This window comes from Stenella coeruleoalba, assembly GCF_951394435.1.
Source record: "Stenella coeruleoalba genome assembly, chromosome: 13".
Lineage (NCBI taxonomy): Eukaryota > Metazoa > Chordata > Mammalia > Artiodactyla > Delphinidae > Stenella > Stenella coeruleoalba.
Window position 1 is genome coordinate 74,379,498 of NC_137159.1, and position 20,593 is coordinate 74,400,090.

Below are 20,593 nucleotides of genomic sequence, written 5' to 3' on the forward strand. Positions count from 1 at the left end.
AATGAGATATTTATCACCTTATACCCATTAAGACTACAGAAATTGAAAACAGCTATAGCACTTGTTGCTAACAAGCCTATGAGGAAAAGTGTACCCTCGTGCACTGATGGTGAGAATGAGTGCCATTAGTCAATATCTACTATAATTAAAAATACTTGTAGCATTTGACACAGCAATTTCAAATGCTGGGACTCTAGCCCATGAAAAGAAAAGTAGTAATGTGTGACAATAGATGCATAAAAATGTTTATTTCAGTGTCGTTCATGTGGGAAAAAACTAAAAAATCTAGGAAGAGAAAGTGAATGCCCTCAAACAGGGGACTGTGAATAAAGTATATATAACCACAGAATGGAATGTTATACAGCTTTTTAAAAAGAATCTGTTAGAGCGCTACCAAATGACTCAGAAGGCTTTTCATGGAGTATAATTAAATGAGAAAAGCAAGATAAAGACAAGCATGCATAATACCATCCCATTTGGATAAAACAAGGAACGACAAACTCTTTCTATGCAGGTGTTTTCACTCCCACGCTTCTATACGGGATTGTCTGAGTGTGGAGATACAAATGGGGGATGCCCAGTAGGTTGTTCTGTGGGGGAGTGTGACCACAGAGACCCGATGTGGGTAGAAAAGAGAGAGAGGATGAGTGAGCCAATCAAAGAAGGAAAAGAAATGAAAGAATACCAAAAGCATACACATATTTGTATGCTCTTGAAAAAAAATATATGTGTTGATATGTATGAAGAAAAAATGTAAAAAGAAAATAAGTAAAAAGGAGGCTACAAAGCCACCCAGCTTATGCCCATCAGGTTCATGATGGAGAAAGGACACTGAGTGACCACACTCTCTCTGGGACAGGTACGATCTCAGGCTGGCTGTTCCTGAAGGGAAGCAAGTTTTACTTTACCCAGAGAAAGAAGAGCCTAAACACATCCTGAACATCAAGAGGGGCATCATCTCTGCCCTCCTGCTTCCCCCGGATACAGAAGAGGCTAAACAAGTGTTGTTTCTGGTGAGAATTTAGAAAGCTGATAACAGTGGTCCTTTGAACGCATCTTCACATATTGGAGCCGGGTCCCGCTTATACATCAGGTGGATCATTGACTCAGCTGCATGGCTAGTTACATGGGAGGCCCGATATTGGTGTGAAGCACAGTGCCCAGGGCTTGCCCCAGCCTCTGGGCTCACTGAGGGCTCAGCCCACGCAGCCTGAGCAGGTTGGGTCTAATTTTATAGCAGTTTCTGGGGAGTCCCAACCACCCTACTCCTTTGTTTGATTTTGTTCTGTTTCCACAAGGTATAGCCTCTGTGTGTTTTAAACACACAGAGAAAATAATTGAATCTACTTGCCAGCCTCTTTTAAGAATTTCATGTTTTGATCGGAGAGAGAATTCAATTTACTTCAGTCCCACTAACACTTTTGAGCCCTTACTATGTTCTGAGTTCCATCCTGTGCTACTCGCAGAGAACTCACTGCTGCATCCTGCAGAGGCCTCTCCTCAGGGAGTTCTCAGGACCTGGGATGAGAACCAAGACACATATAACACAAGGCAGATTGGAATACGAGCCATAAATGAACAGCAGAGAAAATGCTCTGCGAGCACAGAATATAAAACCAGCACTGGCTAGGTCCTAGGAGGGCAGGCAGGTATGCCTCAGAACCAGGATCACCTGTAAGTGGTTTTCTCACTCCAGCTCTGGCCGCCCTTGGAACCAGCAATGCCCACGCTCTGTCAAAGAGGATGAAGCTTTCTCCCAAAGCCACGTTGCATCCGCCTTTTCTCCCTGGCTCCTTTCCCAGCACCACCCCAAGAACCTAAAGATGTTTCCCCGTGTTGAATACACCAATTGTATCTTTTGCTCCCATAGGACACCGTGTATGGAAACTGCTCCAGTGACGTTACTGTTAAAACAAGGAAGGGAAATGTGGCAACAGAAATATCCATTGAAAGGAACCTGGAGAATTGTGATCACTTCCAGCCCATTAGCACGGCAGTTAGCCCCCTTGCTTTGATCAAAGGCTTGGTGAGTTTCACACCAGCATTGCTATTCACACTGGCAGCAGCCTCTTTATTATTAAAGTGATGGAATGTTAGTGCTATAAGGGATCTCAAAGAAAAACTTCTAGGCAAAGAAAACATAAGGAGCAGTAGCAGCTGTGAAGTGTTTGTGTTTGGTGGGATGGACAGGCGTGTGTAGGATACCAGGTCATATGTACTTCGTGCAGGATCATAGGTCCACTGGGGTAGAATAAGAAGAGTCTGTAGCTCGACTCAGCCTTGGATCTGCCAAGTTGTTGCATCCCCTTGTCAAAATGTCAAGTACCAAGCTCTCTTCTCTAACTGAATTTATCTAGTGGTACAGAACCCCCATTCCCCCACTTTCTTCCCTGAAGGTAAATACCTATGGCAGGAGACTCAGGTTCAAGCCCCAGGGACTGATGAAGATGCTTCTCCCCTGATCTCATTCACAGACCCGCCCCTTGTCAACGCTGATTGGCAGCAGCCAGTCCTGCCACTACACCCTGGACCCTAAGAGGAAGCACGTGTCAGAAGCCATCTGCAAGGAGCAACACCTGTTCCTGCCTTTCTCCTATAAGTAGGTCACCCTCTGCAGCCTTGATTCATTACTTACGGAGCCAGTAGGAGCTGAATGCTTCTCAGGTGCCCTCTTGCAAGCTAGGCTGTGCCTGGGAGGGGGTTGTGAAGAGGTACAAAGCAGAGCCCATCCCTGTCCTCCTGTCTCAAGCTAACAGGCAATTTGGTAGGAAAGTCTTAGGCATGCAGAATAATTTGGAACCAACAAAAGATAGCTGAGACCCAGACTTTAAGGGCTATAGGTCAGGAAAAACTGGGGATCATTACAGCCTGCCCTGGTTATAAAGGCTTTGCAGAAGATTTGGTAATTGGCATAGAGACTTGTGTATCCAAATCCATTCTGAAAACTGATCAGTCAACTAATGTATATTGAGTAACTGCTATAGTCTTGGCACTGTGCTGTGGGAGGTGCAAAGGAATTTCAAAGCACAATGTTAGTCCATTCCCTCTGGGCGCTCCAGAATGGTGGAGGGTGTAAGGTACATATGTCCTTCTGGTGGAAGGACAGCCAACATGACCAGAAGGAGGTGGTACTGTTCACCAGGGGGATCAAGGACAGTTGGCTTTTTTTTTTTTAACTGGAGTATAGTTGCTTTACAATGTTGTGTTAGTTTCTGCCGTACAGCAAAGTGAATCAGCTATGCATATACATATATCCCCTCTTTTTTGGATTGCCTTTCCATTTAGGTCACCACAGGGCACTGAGTAGAGTTCCCTGTGCTATACAGTAGGTTCTCATTAGTTATCTATTTTATACATAGTAGTGTATATATGTCAATCCCAATGCCCCAGTTCATCCCACCCCCCCTCCCCCCTTGGTATCTAGCTGTTTGTTCTCTACACCTGTGAAGGACAGTTGGCTATAACTATGGGTTGAAAGGTGAGCAGAATTTGGGTAGAAGCAGAGGTGGGGGAAACATTCAACGTGAAAAGAACAGAATGGTCTGGGGAGCCGGCCATTGACGACATGACGTGCCTCCTTTGTTACCAGGAATAAATATGGGATGACGGCACAGGTTACACAGACTTTGAAGCTTGAAGACACACCTAAGATCAACAGCCGCTTCTTTGATGAAGGTAAGACTTTATGTGCACCTGATTGCCAGGGCTGGGAAATCTGCCCACGATGTACCAGCCATGGCTTAGTTCCTTGCTGGGCCCAATGAAATGTCTGCTGGTGATGAGGTCATGGGCTCCAGTGTTCTGGCTGTGGGCCGTTCTGCTGAGAAAGCATATTCGCCTCAGAATGTCAGGTGGCAATGGGATAAAGGAAAGGGAGTTCCCCAAAGCTACCTGGGTTTTTGTAAGTAGGAAACTGGTTTCCTAAGTCAACCTTTGGTAGATCTGACAACCTCATACACCCCATGATAAGGCCTGGGGCCTGGACAGGGTGGGGCAAGTGAGAGAGACCCTCAGGGTCAGGGATCAGTCTTTAGAGCTGACAGGAACTATAGAGACCTGTAGTCCAACCCCAGCCCTGCATGTCTTGTACGTGAAGCTGTCGTATGTCTTACCTCGTTGTTCTCAGCAACCTGTGATGTCAGGTGGTAGCAACGTGTGCTTTTATACCCATCAGAGGGGAGAGGGACCCAGAGAGAGGCTTAGTGATGTGTTCACAGTCACAGACTATTAGAGGTGGTGAAAAATAGGCCTCCAGGTCTACTCTAACCTAAGTGGACTCCTTCCACTGCACCGTGCTGATTTACCGTGCCTCCCTGGCACAGGTGAGAGCAGGGTGATGGAGGGGACACAAAAGCGTCTTCCCCTCCCCCACAAACTGCCATTAGATCCCCCTGGAAGAAAGGGTGGGCGAGCAGCAGTGAGTCAGCTTCAGCTGTTGCCACATCAGCAGCAGCGCCTCCTCACCAGGTCTTTTAGGCAGAAGGGTTATCCAATACCAGAGTCACAAAAGCCTGGATTCAGTTCCAGCTCTGCCTCTCACACCCAGAAAGGTCTTGGGCAAGGTGAGTGGCTCGCTTCTGGGTCTTAGTTCCCTTATCTTTATTTTTTTTATTTTTTATAAGTTTATTTATTCTATTTATTTATTTTTGGATGCATTGGGTCTTCGTTGCGGTGCACGGGCTTCTCACCGAGGTGGCTGCTTCTCTTGTTGTGGAGCTCGGGCTGTAGGCGCACGGGCTTCAGTGGTTGCAGCACGCAGGCTCAGTAGTTGTGGCTCGCGGGCTCTAGGTGCGCGGGCTTCAGTAGTTGTGGCGCACGGGCTTAGTTGCTCTGCGGCACGTGGGATCTTCCCGGACCAGGGCTCGAACCCCTGCCCCCTGCACTGGCGGGTGGATTCTTAACCACTGCGCCACCAGGGAAGTCCCCCCTTACCTTTAAATTGAGGAATACTAATACCCTCAGGGAGAGTGTGATGAGTCAATGAAAACACTGAAGTCAGACCCCTAGCACAGAGCCAGATAGATACGTAATGGGCATCAAGTACAGTACTGGATAGTTTTCTTTTCTTTTCCCCTCTGCTGACCCCTCCTTGATCTCCAGTTTCCAGTACAAAGATGAGGGTGAGAAGCAGAGGTACGCAAGAATTCCTCTGACACATTCCTCCTTCCAGGTGCCGAGGCGGTGGGTCTTGCCTTTGAGAGCACCAAGTCCACATCACCTCCAAAGCAGGCCGAGGCCATCGTGAAGACCCTCCAGGAGCTGCAGAAACTGGATGTCTCCGAGCAGAACGCCCAGAGAGCTAACCTCTTCCATAAACTGGTGACTGAGCTGCGAGCCCTCAGCAACGAGGCAGTCACATCCCTCTTGCCAAAGCTGATCGAGGTGTCCAGGTATTTCTTGAATGGTCGCAGCTCAATCTTTCATAGATTATACACCTGTGGTAGCTGGCTGAGACCTCGGCCAAACAGAGAATCTCAGGGACCACTGAAATTTCAACCCAGTTAATCAATTAGTCAGTCAGTTAACGTTTACTGGATAGAGAAGTATCGGCTAAGGTGTCTAGAGTTCCATGGGCAAAACACACATACACACATTGCATCCAAGGTAGATACATATTTGTGTATTAAGACAGGAGGAAAATATTTCCCACATTTTGATGTGTATCTTCTAATTCCTAGTTCTATAATGGGTACCCTGGAGTGTTTGAGAGAAAAAGAAGTCTGTGCTCTCTGGAAGCCTATAGGCTAGAGGAGAGGGAACTCAGGCAAACAAAATAATACCGTGCCTTCTCTTTACTCCAATGCACTCACTGTTAGTGCCATGAAGACCAGAGAAGGGACTGAAGGCTGGATGAGTGTTTGCCTGGCATGTTCTGTGTTCTGACCAAAGGATGACAGACCTTTCTGGATGTTGAATCCAGGGGGTCCTTCTTCAGGCTTTGCTCCGTGGTGCTTCTCCGGTGGATAATGCTTATAGGGAAGCCTTTCTGGTTCTAGGGATCTGAGTTAGATTTTGGAAGATGGTTGGATTTGGATTGTGAATAAGGGGAATAAGGGCATTCCTGACAGAGGGAACACCACGGGCCAAGGATATTTTAGCTGCCTAGAAGGTGATGTTTATAACTCTCTCTGCCCTTTTCTTCTCAGCCCCATCACTTTACAAGCCTTGATTCAATGCGGACAGCCCCAGTGTTACACTCACATCCTCCAGTGGCTGAAAAGTGAGAAAGCCAACCCCCTTCTGATAGATGTTGTGACCTACCTGGTGGCCTTGATCCCAAAGCCCTCTGCCGAGAGGCTGCAAACAATCTTTAACATGGCAAAGGAGCAGCAGAGCCGGGCCACATTTTATGCTCTGAGTCACGTGATCAACAAGTGAGTTCTACACTGGTTCTCCTCGTAGGAGCTAAGGAAGACCCTGCTTCTCTGTATTAAGTTTGTACCCTCCCTCCACTTTCAAATTATGCTGCTTACTCTTTTGTTTTTCTACTGCTCATTTTGAGAGTAATGATTTGAAATAAGAAATCAGCAAATATAAGTGTATATTTTAAGATAAATCTGGCTGTGCTCGCTGAATCCTACCTCTTATTCTGTAGCTATCATAAGACAAACCCTACGGGGACACAGGACCTGCTGGAAATTGCTGATTACCTGTCGGAACAGATTCGCAATGACTGCACTGGGAACGAAGATCACATCTACTTGATTCTGAGGGTATTTTCAGTTTTTTGTATGAAATGCAGTTTTCCTGTACACCCCTCACTTCTTCTGTGCCCTGATTCCCTCTTGTTTCTTTTCAATGCAGGTCATTGGAAATATTGGTAGAACCATGGAGCAACTAACCCCAAAACTCCAATCTTCAGTCCTGAAATGCATCAAAAGTAGACAGCCATCACTGCTGATTCAGAAGGCTGCCATCCAGGCCCTGCGGAAAATGGAGCTTAGAGACGAGGTAAAGTCCACAGAAGAGGACTGAAAGTGAAAAGTTTATTCAGACTGACAAGGATTTGGAATGAGATTCTAAATCTCATCATTCTAGTGACTTTATTCTACTGCTTTTTAATTGCAACTTTCAACACACCTGGTGACTGCCTAGCAGTAAGGTGGACGTGAGAGAAATGTTTGAGCTTGTTGCTACTCCAGCAGGCGGAGTGTGAGCTATTCACTATATGCTGTCCTCCCACCAGATTGACCATCGTTCCCATCTTGGGAAAACATGTCTGATTTTTCCCCAGTTTCCCTAGACTAGGATAGTCAAACTGGCCCCAGAAAGTGGCAGTGGCTCCAGAGCTTTGCAGACAACCTGACTGACTTATTAGTACCAAATTCTCACTGTCCCTTCCCGCCTTTATCCTCATATTAATTTATGTTAAAACAACTTTATCTTCAGTTAGTGGCAGATCTCCAACAAGTTGTAACTTGGCCATAACTTGTGTATTTTAATGCCGTTGAATTCAACATGCATCTGATAGGTGTCTTCTGAGAACACTTCCTTCAGCTGGTTGCTCTGGGGGGAACACAGGCAAGAAGGTTCAGTACCAGCGTTTGAAGGATTCTTAGAGAGAAATTCAACTTGCGCATAATAAGACCAGGCACGTCTGCCAGGCATGTTCTGTGTTCTGACAGTGATAACAGTCTCCTCTTTTGGCTACAGGTCCGGGAAGTCCTACTTCAGACTTTCCTCGATGACACCTCTCCGGGGGATAAGCGACTGGCTGCCTATCTCATGCTGATGGGCGGCCCTTCCCAGTCAGATATTAACAAAATCACCCAACTCCTCACACGGGAAAAGAATGAGCAAGTGAAGAACTTTGTGGCTTCCCACATCGCCAACATCTTAAACTCAGAAGAGCTGTATGTCCAGGAGTGAGTGAAGTTGTCCCCATCTGCCACAGGGGCCTGAAGTTCCAAACCTCAATTCTGATTTAGCCGCTGCCCGCCCTTCATACATTGTTCTTTCTTCTGGAACAAACATCTGGGTGAAAGGGTGGCAGATCTGAGCCAAGCTCTTGGGGCAAATGAAACCCAAATAGCTTGGTAGCGATTGGAAATCCATATTTACTTGGGGGTGGAAGAGTAACGTGATGTGTGTCGCCTCACAATATCCTCCTCTTCATCTAGGTTGAAAAAGTTAGTGGAAGAAGCTCTGAAAACATCTCAACTTCCGACTGTCATGGACTTCAAAAAGTTTTCCCGGAACTATCACCTTTCCAAATCGATTTCTCTTCCATCACTTGACCCAGTCTCAGGCAGAATCGAAGGGAATCTTATATTTGATCCAAGTAATTACCTTCCTAAAGAAAGCATGCTGAAAATGACCCTCTCAGTCTTTGGATTTGCTCCAGCTGACCTCTTTGAGGTATGTGTGAGATTGAAGCAGAGTCTTATGTTTTCTAGGCCATTCTGTTCTACATAATAAACATAAAGTCAAATCAAGGGAGCCGTGAGCCAGCTACAGAGGAACAGGAATCATCAGGCAGTGGTACCATCACTTCTTTCCCTCCTCCCTTGCCTTCCTGCCTCCCCACTAGGGGCCATGTGAAGCATGACTCCTTATATGAATGGAAATGCAGATGTCTCAGAGAAGCCCTTAGACCCCAAATCCAAGGAAGTGCATGGGCTGCACAGTCAGACGGCTCTGGTTCAAACCCCAAGTCCACTCCCAACTCTGAATCTTTGGTTTAACTATTTATGCTCTCTGAACCTTAGCTGCCTCTTCCAGAAAACAGGCAAGTGATAAGTTCTGCCTGTCAAGATTCTGCTGAGATTTAAATAAGACAACTCACGTGGAGTGCTAAGCTCAGCTCCTGCCCTGTAGTTGTCACCGAATACTTGTTTAATGAATTGGGCATAAAGAGGGGAATGGAAGGCTGACAGACAACAGAGAAACATGATGGCATTTTCTTGCCTGATTTTCTTTCTCAGATTGGTCTGCAAGGAAAAGGCTTTGAGCCAACACTGGAAGCTCTTTTTGGGAAGCAAGGATTTTTCCCAGACAGTGTCAACAAGGCTTTGTACTGGGTTGATGGTCAAGTTCCTGATCATGTCTCCAAGGTCTTGGTGGATCACTTTGGCTACAACAAAGAGGATAAACGTGAGCAGGTATGTTTCTGTTAAGTATCCTCTCAATGAAAGCTTTGGGTTTCAATGCGAAAACATTCTTGTCTAAGCCTGGAAGTCACCAAGGTACTATCTAACTGAAGTGACAACTATGGCTATTATTAACCAGTCAAGTGAGGATAAGAGCCAGTATCCTCTGTAGGTGTGGCCTCCTGGAGATTCAGTCTACCCACATCCAGACTCATTAGAGGCCTAACATAATTAGAGGCTCTCTAACATTAGAGGCTCTCTAACATAGAGTTCATAATAGTATGAACTCTGGGGCATGGCTTTGAAATCTAACCTCACTCTCTTCAAGCTCTGCATACCTGGACAAGTTGCTTGATGTTATGTCTGTTTCCACATCCCCAGATTGCTAATAATAATCCGTACCCTTCATGAGGATATTTAAAGACTAAATGAACTGAAGTATGTAAAAAGCGAAGCCAAGTGCCTGACTCTTAACTAGGTTACTCAAGAAGCAGACAGTATCATACTCGTTACTTTCATATTTTCATTATTACTAACTACTTTCTTTGGCTCTCACCCACACCAGTGCACTAGCTTATGGGAGCACGATCCTCTTTGAAGGTAGCATGAGCCTCCACTTAAGGAGTAGAAAATAGATTGTATGATCTGGAGCTTCTCATGCTTTAGCTTTTTGCTACCCGAAGTGTGGTCATCCTTGGCATCACATCAGAGCTTGTTAGAAATGCAGGTTCTCAGGCCCTACTGGGCTCTGCTGAATCGGAACCTGCACTCTAACGAGACCCCCAAGGAACTGGTGTGCACATTTCAGTTTGAGAAGCAGGGCCATAAGTTACTCCTCCATGCTCGCAAATGGTCCCACCTCTGTCTTCTAATTTACTTACCTCCGCTTGAGGCTGAGGGTCTTTGATCTGTTTGGAGCCTTTCAGTCAATCACTCTTTTCTTCCTCAATGCCCAAGCATCAGTCTATGGAATCCTTATCTCTAAGAACTTACCTAGATAAGAACTTACCTAGACCAGGTGTTTTTCAAGCTTTTGGCCAATGTATGTAGCAGCTATGCTTTCCCAAGAAACCCCTAGTGTTTTTGCCTCGTCAAAGGAGAGAGGGAGTAAGCAGGGGAGGGGTTGGCAGACAGAGGGCCTTCTAATCTTGGGGAGCCGTTGGGATCCTGGCATCCTGGAAAGCATCCCTTACCATGGCTACATCATTCAAGTTAAGAACAGAGTGGAAGCACCGTTGTCCCTGAGCGTCTTCGTCTCAGTCTGGAGGAGCTAGTATCTACCTTCTGATAAAAGGTGGGAGCCTGATTTCAGTGTCTGCCCTGTGCCCCCGCCTTGAGCATTTGTGTTTAGGCCCATCCCGGCTGCAGCAGGTAGGTCCCACATCTAAATCTACGGGTGTTTGTTTGACAACACTCACACCTCACTAGACGTTTTGTTGTTAAAATCCCAGGACATGGTCAACGGAATTATGCTCAACGCTGAGAAGCTGATCAAAGATTTGAAATCCAAAGACTTCCCAGAAGCCAGAGCCTACCTCCACATCTTGGGCGAAGAGCTTGGCTTTGTCAAGCTCCAGGACCTCCAGCTCCTGGGAAGGCTGCTGCTGAGCGGTGCCCGTACCCTGCAGGGGGTCCCTCAGATGGTAAGTGGGTGATGGGATTAGCCTGGGCTCCTTTTAGGTCTCCCAGGCTCCCTTAAGACCCCAGCCACACAAACCAGAGAAAGTGCTTGTACTTCCTTCAGAGAGGCAGGTTTGTCTTGAATTTCAGTGAAGAAGATTCTTGGATCCTAAGGAATTGATAACATTTAGAAATTAAGCTATTCATCATGTTAGATGTATCTTTCAACAGCGTTCATTTGTTCATCTGGAAAACAATGTTAAGTGTGTCTCCCTCTACCTATGCTACAGGTTCCTTTTAATATTGAAATGATGCAGTGATTATGAAACAACATATGTGGAAAACTGTAATCCACTATCTAAATATGAACTATAGGTTTTTGTTTTTTTTTAAGGTTTTTTTTTTTTTTTGGCTACGTCAGGTCTTAGTTGTGGCACGCGGGCTCTTCGTTGCTGTGCGGGCTTCTCTCTTCATTGTGGCACATGGGCTTCTCTCTAGTTGTGGCGTGTAGGCTCCAGAGCACGTGGGCTCTGTAGTTGTGGCGTGTGGGTCCCAGAGCGCATGGGCTCTGTAGTTTGCGGCACGCAGGCTCTCTAGTTGAGGTGCGTGAGCTCAGTAGTTGTGGTGCGCGAGCTCAGTAGTTGTGGTGCGTGGGTTTAGTTGCCCCGCAGCATATGGGATCTTAGTTCCCTGACCAGGGATTGAACCCACATCCCCTGCATTGTAAGGTAGATTCTCTACCACTGGACCACCAGGGAAGTCCCTATAGTGTTTTATAATTATTAATTTATTAAAAAGGGAGAAAATATCCAAGTATACTCCCTAGGATATAATGAATAATAATGTGGCTTTAATAAAAGAGATCTCAAGTTATTTTGCAGGTGTGTTATAAAGAACAAATAACAATACATACTTATATGTACATCATCTAAATAGCTCATCAGTTTTGTTTTTTTTTATTATTTTTTAAAATATTTATTTATTTATTTGGCTGTGCTGGGTCTTAGTTGCGGCCTGTGGGATCTGCATTGTGGTGTGCAGGATCTTTTAGTTGCAGCATGTGGATCTAGTTCCCTGACCAGGGATCGAACCCAGGCCCCCTGCATTGGGAGCACGGAGTCTTAGCCACTGGACCACCAGGGAAGTCCCAGCTCATCAGTTTTTAAAAATCGGTTTTACCATAATATATTGTGCTGCAAGTTAAACCCTCATTTACATTTAGACTCCAGAAAATCAGAATTAAGCCATGCTATGCAGTGATATTTAAAGTTCATAAATCTCAGAGGCCCAGAAATATTCTGAAATGCCTTCTAAATCACCAGCTGAAAACAACGTGATATTTACACAGGGCAATTTTTTGTATCCCAATTTGTTGAAATCAATCATCATTCATCTTTGCTTATTAAACTATTCAGTTAATTAAAATATGCTGGTCCCTTCCTTTCTGGATAAAGAAGAATAACCATTGTCTAATGGGGGGGGAGGTCGCATTTCACAAAGCCCACTTTGATGAGGCGTACTTTTCGTCTCCCCTGTCGGATCTACAGATTAAAGAGCTCGTAAGGAAAGGCTCAAAGGGTGACTTGTTTCTTCACTACATCTTCATGGACAATGCCTTTGAACTCCCCACTGGACTTGGATTACAACTGCAGGTGTCCTCCTCTGGAGTCATCACTCCTGGGATCAAGGCTGGAGTGAAACTGGAAGTATCCAGTGTAAGACTCTGTCCACTTTTTCCTTCCGTAGGTTGTTCTTTTCCTCCAGGGTGGGTGTCTTGTGCAAGTTAAAAAATGTGTTTCCAGTTCAAGACGAAGTGCGTCACCATTGGAATCACCTCGTTAACTGTTACGACAAACGTCAGGCTTCCACTAGGATGCCCCACCTTGCTAGTCCTGCTGGGGCACGGCAGTAGCATGAGAACTCAGCTGTTTCTGTCGTCCTTGTGTCTTGTTATGCTTCAAGTTAACTTGGGCACTTGCTATTCCTGGGTATCAGTCTGGCCCTGGACGACTGAGAACTTGGCTTTTCCTCCTACAAACGAATCTCAGTAACATTTCCTCTGGTGTGAGCCATCCAGAGATATTTGCCCAGGGGTGGGAAGGATGGTTCATCTGACTGCAGGGGACTGAGGTAATTTAACAAAGCTGAATAGGTTGTTTTGTGACTTACAGATACAGGCAGAACTGGTGACAAAGCCGTCTGTGTCTGTGGAGTTTGTGACAAGTATGGGCATCATCATGCCGGACTTTGCTAGGAGTGGGGTCCAGATGAACACCAACTTCTTCCATGAGACAGGCCTGGAGGCGAGAGTAGCCCTGAAAGCTGGGCAGCTGGAGTTCATCGTTCCTTCTCCTAAGAGGCCAGTCAGGCTGTTCAGTGGCAGGTAATTCTTTCAGTTAGATCTGATGAGCCAGTCTGAAAGAAGGAATTATGACTACAGGGTTTGGCCAGGCTAGACAGCTGATTGAGATAATTCAGGCCCCAGTGGATCTGGGGGCGGTGGTGGCTGGAGAGAGAGAAGGTACTGGATTACCTATTTTTAACCTGGCCTAGACTCAGTATGTAATTACAGTTTCCTCGACTTTTCACATTTTACTAAGATGAGACTTAAGACCTACTGATTAATTAGTTGCTGTTAGGTTGTGTTTTCTTGTTTCTTGTTTTGAGAATGAAGAAGCACTAGCTATAGAGAAGTCATCTTTGGGAAATGGGTATTTTTCCCAGGAAAACCACCAAAGGACATACTGATTTGCAGTGGCTAGTTCAGTGCATAAAGCATGGAAGTCCTACTCTCCTGATTATGGGATGCTGCCTCCTATCGAGAGCTCCATTTTCAATGAAATCTTCAAACATTGATTTACCTTAGTTTCCATATTTTGGACACGTTAATTTGTCCATTCAAATATAGTGAGGCAGCAGTGACTATCAAGTGAGGGCTCGGTTAGAGGAAGCAGGAGAGGACCATGAAATGACATATCACGGAGCCTGTGGCAGTTAGGGAAAACCTTCTGAAGAAAGCCGCACTTGAGCTGATCCCTGGAAGCTGTGTCGGAGTTATGCAGACAGAAGAGAAAGGAATGACTGTTCCCAGGCAAAGAGAAAAGCACATGAAATGGCCTGAAGGAAAAATGATACGGTTTGGGAACTACAAGAAATTCCATGAGGTCACGTACACGGGGAGCATGGTGAGAGAGGAAGTGAGAGGCTGGCAAGGGCCAGCCTGTGAGCCGTCTTAGGGAGATTGGGCTCTTCTGAAGGCAAAAGGGTTTCAAGTGGGAGCATAAGTAAAATAAGGTCGGTGCTTTAGAAAACTCTGACTCCAGAGCGGGAAATGGGTGGAAAGGAGGCGTGACTGGCAACAGGGAGACCAGTCAGGAGCCTGTTCCAATCACATACAGGAGGGAGACGATAGTGGCCACACCCGACAAGGGCCAGGTTGACAGATGAGTGAGCCAACCCCAGAAATCCTTAGGAGGTAGAAACACAAGTACTTGGTGATTGACTGACTGAATATGGGGGCCGTGGGGGGGGCGGAGAAAGAGGCAAGAGGAGTCAGGGGTGCCCTTCTTTGAAATAGGGACTAAAGAGGAAGAGCAGCTGGTGGGGGGGACAATGACGAAGTCTATTTTCAACACGCTGCGCTGGAAGTCCTGTGAGCCAGCCGACGAGAACACCCAGGTGTCAGCGGACCAGTGGGTCTGAGCTCAGTGAAAAGGTCTGAGCTCTGAATACAGATCTGGGCATCACTGGCACATAGCGGCGGTTGAAGTCCAACAGTGATTAGTATAGAGTAAGGCATGAGGGACTAGGGCAGAAACAGGCAGAACAGACACACGAGAAGGGGAGAGGAATAAGCAGCAACGAGTGAGAAGGGGTGACCAAAGCCGTAAAGGGGCCCAGAAGCCCAGGAGTGGCCACGGGGTGGATCACCCCATACACAGGCCAACGCTGGCACGTAGGGTCCCAGCCCACCAGCAAACGTTGGTCTTAGGGCACCCCCTAAGATGAGGAAACAATACTGAGAAAAGAACACGATATATCAAAGATCCTTTCATCCTTGGATGAAATCAGGACATTGTTGAACTTTCTGGCACTTACTAATTTTTTAAATACGTACTTGGGAGGAGGATACTATAATCTTTTCAGGGGGTTCGGACTCAAAAGTCTTAATCTGGCCATAAGTGAGCAACTCTACTGAATGCTTCCAAGAGATCAAGGAAGACAAAGCCTCAAAATGTCCTTTGGAGCTGATTGGAGCTGCTGATGAAAGCAATTCCAGAGGCACCATGGGGGTGAAAGTCAGATCCCTGTTCAGTGAGATGGGTGTTGAAAGAAAGTGGAGACTGCAAAGGCAGACAAATTTCTTGACTGTGAGGGAGACAAGAGGGGGCTAGAAGGCAAGGAAAGGGGTGTGTGTGTGTGTGTACACACACAGTGGGAGAAGAAACTTGAGCATGTTTAATGCTGGTGGAAAGAAGCTAGTAGAGAGAGATTTCAGAGGAAAGAGAAGCAGGACACCTCTTATCCACACTTCAGAGAGGAAGGGGCAGCCCTGAGGTCAGATCCCAGCGATGATTACTGACCCCTCTGAGCCTCTTTCCTCTGTAAAAGGAGACTCTTAATGCCCACTGTTGTGGAAATTACAGATAACAAATGTGATGAACTTAGTGCAATATCTTAGTGCAAGTTGTTTCAGGAAACATAAGAGTCACCGTGATTGTTAGCCTTGTTAATGTTCTTACTTTTCTTTGTTTCTGAGTAAATCAAAGAATCTGAGGTGGGTGTGGACAGAGGGAAGACAGAGGGCAGGATAAGGGGGCGTTTGTGCTGCGAGAATCAGTGATGTTCATTTTGGTCCGTGACTTGAAGATAACTCAGATTTTTTCTTCCTTCACCAGTAACACATTGCATCTGGTGTCTACCACCAAAACGGAAGTGATCCCACCTCTCGTTGAGAACAGGCAGTCCTGGTCAACTTGCAAGCCTTTCTTTATTGGCCTGAACTACTGCACCACGGTTGCTTATTCCAACGCCAGCTCCACAGACTCTTCTTCCTACTACCCGCTGACTGGGGACAGCAGGTCAGAGATGTCTCAGTGTCCCCACCTAGCACATGCTTACCTCCTACCTTATGGCAACCGAGCAGGGCCAAGAAAAAACGCTGTGTGTTGTAGATGTCATGTCACCAGCCTCAGGAATTTGCACCGTCCTTTGATTATTTAGAACAGTTGTCCTTTGCCCAACACACCTGAAGGGTACCTACCTAACCTTTGAGTCTAGGGTGGGCGTCTTCATAGGTGGGTAGGAGTGGAGCGGTGCTGGAAGGTGAGGCGTCATGACCCCTAAGGGAGGTCTTTGCTCAAAAAATAAACAACAAGGGCCTTCCCTGGTGGTCCAGTGGTTAAGACTCCACGCTTCCACTGCAGGGGTCACAGGTTCGATCCCTGTGTTCGATCCCTAAGTTCCTCGACTTAGTTCCTTAGTCGAGGAACTAAGATCCCACATGCAGCACAGTGCAGCCAAAATATAAAATAAAATAAAATAAGAGTTACAGGACAAGTCTTATCCTTGTTCTCAGCTTTGCTGACACAACCAACCAACTCCTGCTTGTCCAAAACCCCAGGCACCCTGGGATCTGCCCTTGCCTTGGGCTTTCAGAGGGACTGAAAGGGATCGTAAAGATCGTCATTAGTTAAGGACAAGAGACAATGTTAAATAAGGACCAGATTTTTGTTGCAGTTGAGGCTGACTTGTTTTGGGGACGTTGTCACCATCATGAAAGCTCTAACATTATGCATCACACGCATTGTAACATCTATAGATTTGAACTGGAACTGAAGCCAACAGGAGAAGTAGAGCAGTATTCTGCCAGGGCGTTCTACGAACTCCAGAGAGACGGTGAAGCTTTGGTGGACATGCTGAAGTTTGTAACTCAGGCAAAAGGCAAGTGCCCAGAAAAGGGTCCCTCTATCTCTCTGCCCTCGGTCTCAGGTCCAGGACTCACAAGCAGAATATATTTAATTTAATGTATTTAACAAATATTTACTGAGTGCCAGATAAGCGTCAGGCCTGTTCTGAGAGCTGAGGCTAGAATAGTAAACAATGGAGATAAAGTCCCCATCCTTGTGGAGTTATAGTAAACAACCAAACAAGTAAATATTTAGAAAGTCAGATTAGTGCTGGGGAGAAGAATAGAGCACAGAGGGGTCTAGGGAATGTCAGGAGTGGCAGCAAGGAGGAAGGATGGGGGAAGCCAGTGCCATTTGGAATGATAAGGGAAACCCTCACTGGTAAAGGGAGCATAAAAAAAAGACGTGAAGGAGGGAAGGGGATAAGCCATGTGGAAAGAGCGTTACAGGCTGAGGGGCGAGCTGGTGCAGAGGCCCTGAGGCAGGTGCATGGCTACTGTGTTTGAGGAAAAGGAAGGAAGCCAGTGTGGCTGAAGCAGGGAGATCAGGGAGGAAAATGGTAGATGAAGTCAGAGAGGTAGGGGGTTGTGAGGGAAGGATAGTCTTCTAGGCTATGTACGGATGTTAGTTTTTACGATGAGTGAAGTAAGAAGCTACTATTTTTTTTTAATTGAAGTATGCTTGATTTAAAATGGTGTGTTACTTTCAGGTGTACAGCAAAGTGATTCAGTTGTACATATATTCTTTTTCAGATTCTTTTCCATTATAGATTATTACAAGATACTGACTATAGTTTCCTGTGCTATACAGTAGATCCTTGTTTATCTCTTTTATATATAGTACTGTGTATCTGTCCATCTCAAACTTCTAGTATACCCATCCACCCCCTTTCCCCTTTAGTAACCATAAGTTTGTTTTCTATGTCTGTGAGTCTGTCTTGTAAATAAGTTCATTTGTATCATTTTTTTTTTAGATTCCACATGTAAGTGATAGCATATGATATTTGTCTTTCTCTGACTTACTTCACTTAGTACAATAATCTCTAGGTCCATCCATGTTGCTACAAATAGCAGTGTTTCATTCTTTTTTTATGGCTGAGTAGTATTTCGTTGTATGTATATACCAGGTCTTCTTTACCCATTCATCTGTTGATGGACACTTAACGTTTCTTCCATGTCTTGACTATTACAGATAGTGTTGCTGTGAACATTAGGGTTCATGTATCTTTTCAAATTAGAGTTTTTGTCTAATTTGGATATGTGCCCAGGAGTGGGATTGCTACATCGTATGGTAATTCTCTTTTTAGTTTTTTAGGAAACCTCCATACTGTTCTCCATAGTGGCTGCACCAATTTACATTCCCACCAACAGTGCAGGAGGGTTCCCTTTTCTCCGCACCCTCTCCAGCATTTGTTACTTTTAGACTTTTTGATCACAGCCATTCTGACTGGTGTGAGGTGACACCTCATTGTAGTTTTGATTCGTGTTTCTCTAATAATTAGCGATGCTGAGCATCTTTTCACGTGCTTGTTTGCCATCTGTATGTCTGTTTAGTTTTTCTGCCCATTTTTTGATTGGGTTGTTTTTTTTGATATTGAGCCGTATAAAGCTGTTTGTATGTTTGGAAATTAATTAAGCCATCGTTGGCCGCATCGTTTGCAAATATTTTCTCCCAGTCTGTAGGTTTTCTTTCCATTTTGTTCATGGTTTCCTTTGCTGTGGTTATAAGTTTGATTATGTCCCATTTGTTTATTTTTGAAGAAGCTACTGTTTGATTTATGTTTATGTTGAAGAAAGACTTGAGGGGGACAAGAGCAGAGAAACTAGTATGTAGGCCGTCAGAGTAATCCAGGCCAGAGACAGTGGTGCTTTGGGTTGGAGTGGTGATGGCAAAGGCGGTTGGACTCGGCCATGTTTTAAAGACGGGGCAGACAACAATCTGCTGATACAGTAGGTGTTCAGGGTGAGAGAAAAAAGGCAATCAGGACGACTCGAAGTTTTTGGCCTGAACAGCTGAAGAACAGGGCTGCCACATCCTGAGATGGGGGCACAGGTTTTAAATGTTCACTTTGGAAGATTTTTTATGTAGGAATAATATGTCACAAAATTCAACAAGGAAAACAAAACCCGCAGGAAAGGGGTGGGGCACACAGGGGGCACGTACTGAAAAAAAGTGTCAAGTAACGATTTTACAAGAGATGTAAAATGGGTATTGACCTGTGAATTCAAGGAAGCCTGGAAATCTTGTGGCAAAGAAAGGAGGAGCCGGGGAGAGGGGAAGGCAGGGCAGGGTGGCAGCGAACCAGGAAGGGTGTCGTAGGCAGACGATCATACAGAGATGTCACGTGTGCCTGACACAGAAGGACCCCGAGCCCTTACTGGTCCCTGAACACGCTGAGTTTTTCTCAAGTCCGAACGTTTGCCTTTCTGATTCCCTCTGCCTGGAAGGCTCTCCCTGCAGAATGCAGCACAGCCCAGCCTCTCTCTTCATTCAGGTCTCTGCCCACATATCCTCTTGTCAGAACTTCTCTGACCACCACACGTGAAATAGCACCTGTTCTATCCCTCTCTCTCCTGTATCACCTTATCCGGTTTTACTTTTCTTCTGAACAAACACGTATTGCCACCTGACATAAATAATGCACTTGCTTATTGTCTGTACCCCTCCCATTAGAATGTCAGTTCCATGAGGGCAGGGGCTTCCAGTGCCAAGAGCAGTGCCTAGCACGTGATAAGCAATCAGTAAATACTTACAGATTGAACAAATGTGCAAGTACCGCTGAGTTAAAAATTTAAGGTAAAATCCTGAACTGTGTCCTCATTTGAGCACATTAAGTACTTGAGGTTTCTCTGCCTTTTTCTCTCTTTCCTTCCTAAACATATCTTCTGAATAGACATCTTGATTCTCTTGTACACTCTTCCAGGTGTGAAGCAGACCGAGGCTACTATGACGTTCACATATAACCGGCAGAGTAAGACTTTGTCCAGTGAAATCCAGATTCCAGATTTTGATGTTGACCTTGGGACAGTCCTCAGAGTTCGTGATGAATCTGCTGAGGAAGAAAAGTCTTACAAGCTCACCCTTGACATTCAGAATAAGAAAATCACTGAGGTCACCCTCACCGGCCATATGAGGTAAGGAAGGCTCCAGGCGGGGTCTGACCTGAGCTGTGGGCCTTCGTGGCTCTTTCCTTTCTTCCTTTTCAGCTTGAAAGCTGACCAAGGGGTCTGAACTTTAAGGGGCAGACAGAGCCCTCAACACTGTGACCCTCTGCACGTGTCCAGTTTGATCTGCCTACCGTTCATTGGGTACTATTCATCAGGCACTATACTGGGTACTTTAAAGAAATTATCTCAGCCCTCATAATAAACTGCAGATAGGTATGAGTTTCCCTGTTTTATAGATAAGGAAATGGTAGCTCGGAGGGGTTAAATAATTCGGCCAAGGCAGTAGAGCTAGTAAATGGTAGAGCAGGATTCAAACAGTTTTCGAAAACCTTCTCTCTCCCATACCTCCCTGGAGTGTCCTGAATTTGTAGTGAGTTAGCTTTAGAAGTTAAGGAGTTCAATCTCTGGTCATTTCTCTGAGCCATTCATGTATCTTGTTTTCATCGCCACAAGTGGAACTTGCATTGAACCCTGCCTATCTCTTTGGAATGAATGGAGTCACTGATGTCAACTTTTTCTTTTTCAATAGTTATGACAGGAAGGAAGAAGGCAAAATCAAAGGTGTTATCTCCATACCCCGTTTGCAAGCAGAAGCCAGAAGTGAGATCCTCACCCAGTGGTCTCCCTCAAAACTGCTCCTGCAGATGGACTCATCTGCTACAGCTTACGGCTCAACAGTTTCCAAGAAGGTGGCATGGCGTTATGGTAAGCACGTCTTCCCCACGTGAGCACTTCCAAGAGCACGGTGTACTCGACGGCAGTGCGTGTTGACAGCCACAGGTGGGAGCTGACCTGGCACTACTGACAA

General features: G+C 45.7%; 1 protein-coding gene across 3 annotated transcripts in view; it reads left to right on the plus strand.

The window, feature by feature from the left end:
• The window catches only part of APOB (apolipoprotein B), a 113,322-nt gene that overhangs the window by 71,683 nt on the left and 21,046 nt on the right, over window positions 1–20,593 (plus strand). For all 3 annotated transcript variants that reach the window (XM_079941279.1, XM_079941278.1, XM_079941277.1), the window contains exons 8-25: window positions 860–1,013; window positions 1,871–2,026; window positions 2,475–2,599; window positions 3,590–3,675; window positions 5,171–5,390; window positions 6,147–6,374; window positions 6,596–6,713; window positions 6,805–6,951; window positions 7,654–7,865; window positions 8,121–8,358; window positions 8,925–9,101; window positions 10,541–10,732; window positions 12,257–12,424; window positions 12,881–13,092; window positions 15,608–15,790; window positions 16,531–16,652; window positions 19,542–19,752; window positions 20,315–20,490. In XM_079941279.1, coding sequence (XP_079797405.1) covers window positions 860–1,013; window positions 1,871–2,026; window positions 2,475–2,599; window positions 3,590–3,675; window positions 5,171–5,390; window positions 6,147–6,374; window positions 6,596–6,713; window positions 6,805–6,951; window positions 7,654–7,865; window positions 8,121–8,358; window positions 8,925–9,101; window positions 10,541–10,732; window positions 12,257–12,424; window positions 12,881–13,092; window positions 15,608–15,790; window positions 16,531–16,652; window positions 19,542–19,752; window positions 20,315–20,490 — 3,125 coding nt within the window. The remainder of the gene's footprint in view (window positions 1–859; window positions 1,014–1,870; window positions 2,027–2,474; window positions 2,600–3,589; window positions 3,676–5,170; window positions 5,391–6,146; window positions 6,375–6,595; window positions 6,714–6,804; window positions 6,952–7,653; window positions 7,866–8,120; window positions 8,359–8,924; window positions 9,102–10,540; window positions 10,733–12,256; window positions 12,425–12,880; window positions 13,093–15,607; window positions 15,791–16,530; window positions 16,653–19,541; window positions 19,753–20,314; window positions 20,491–20,593) is intronic.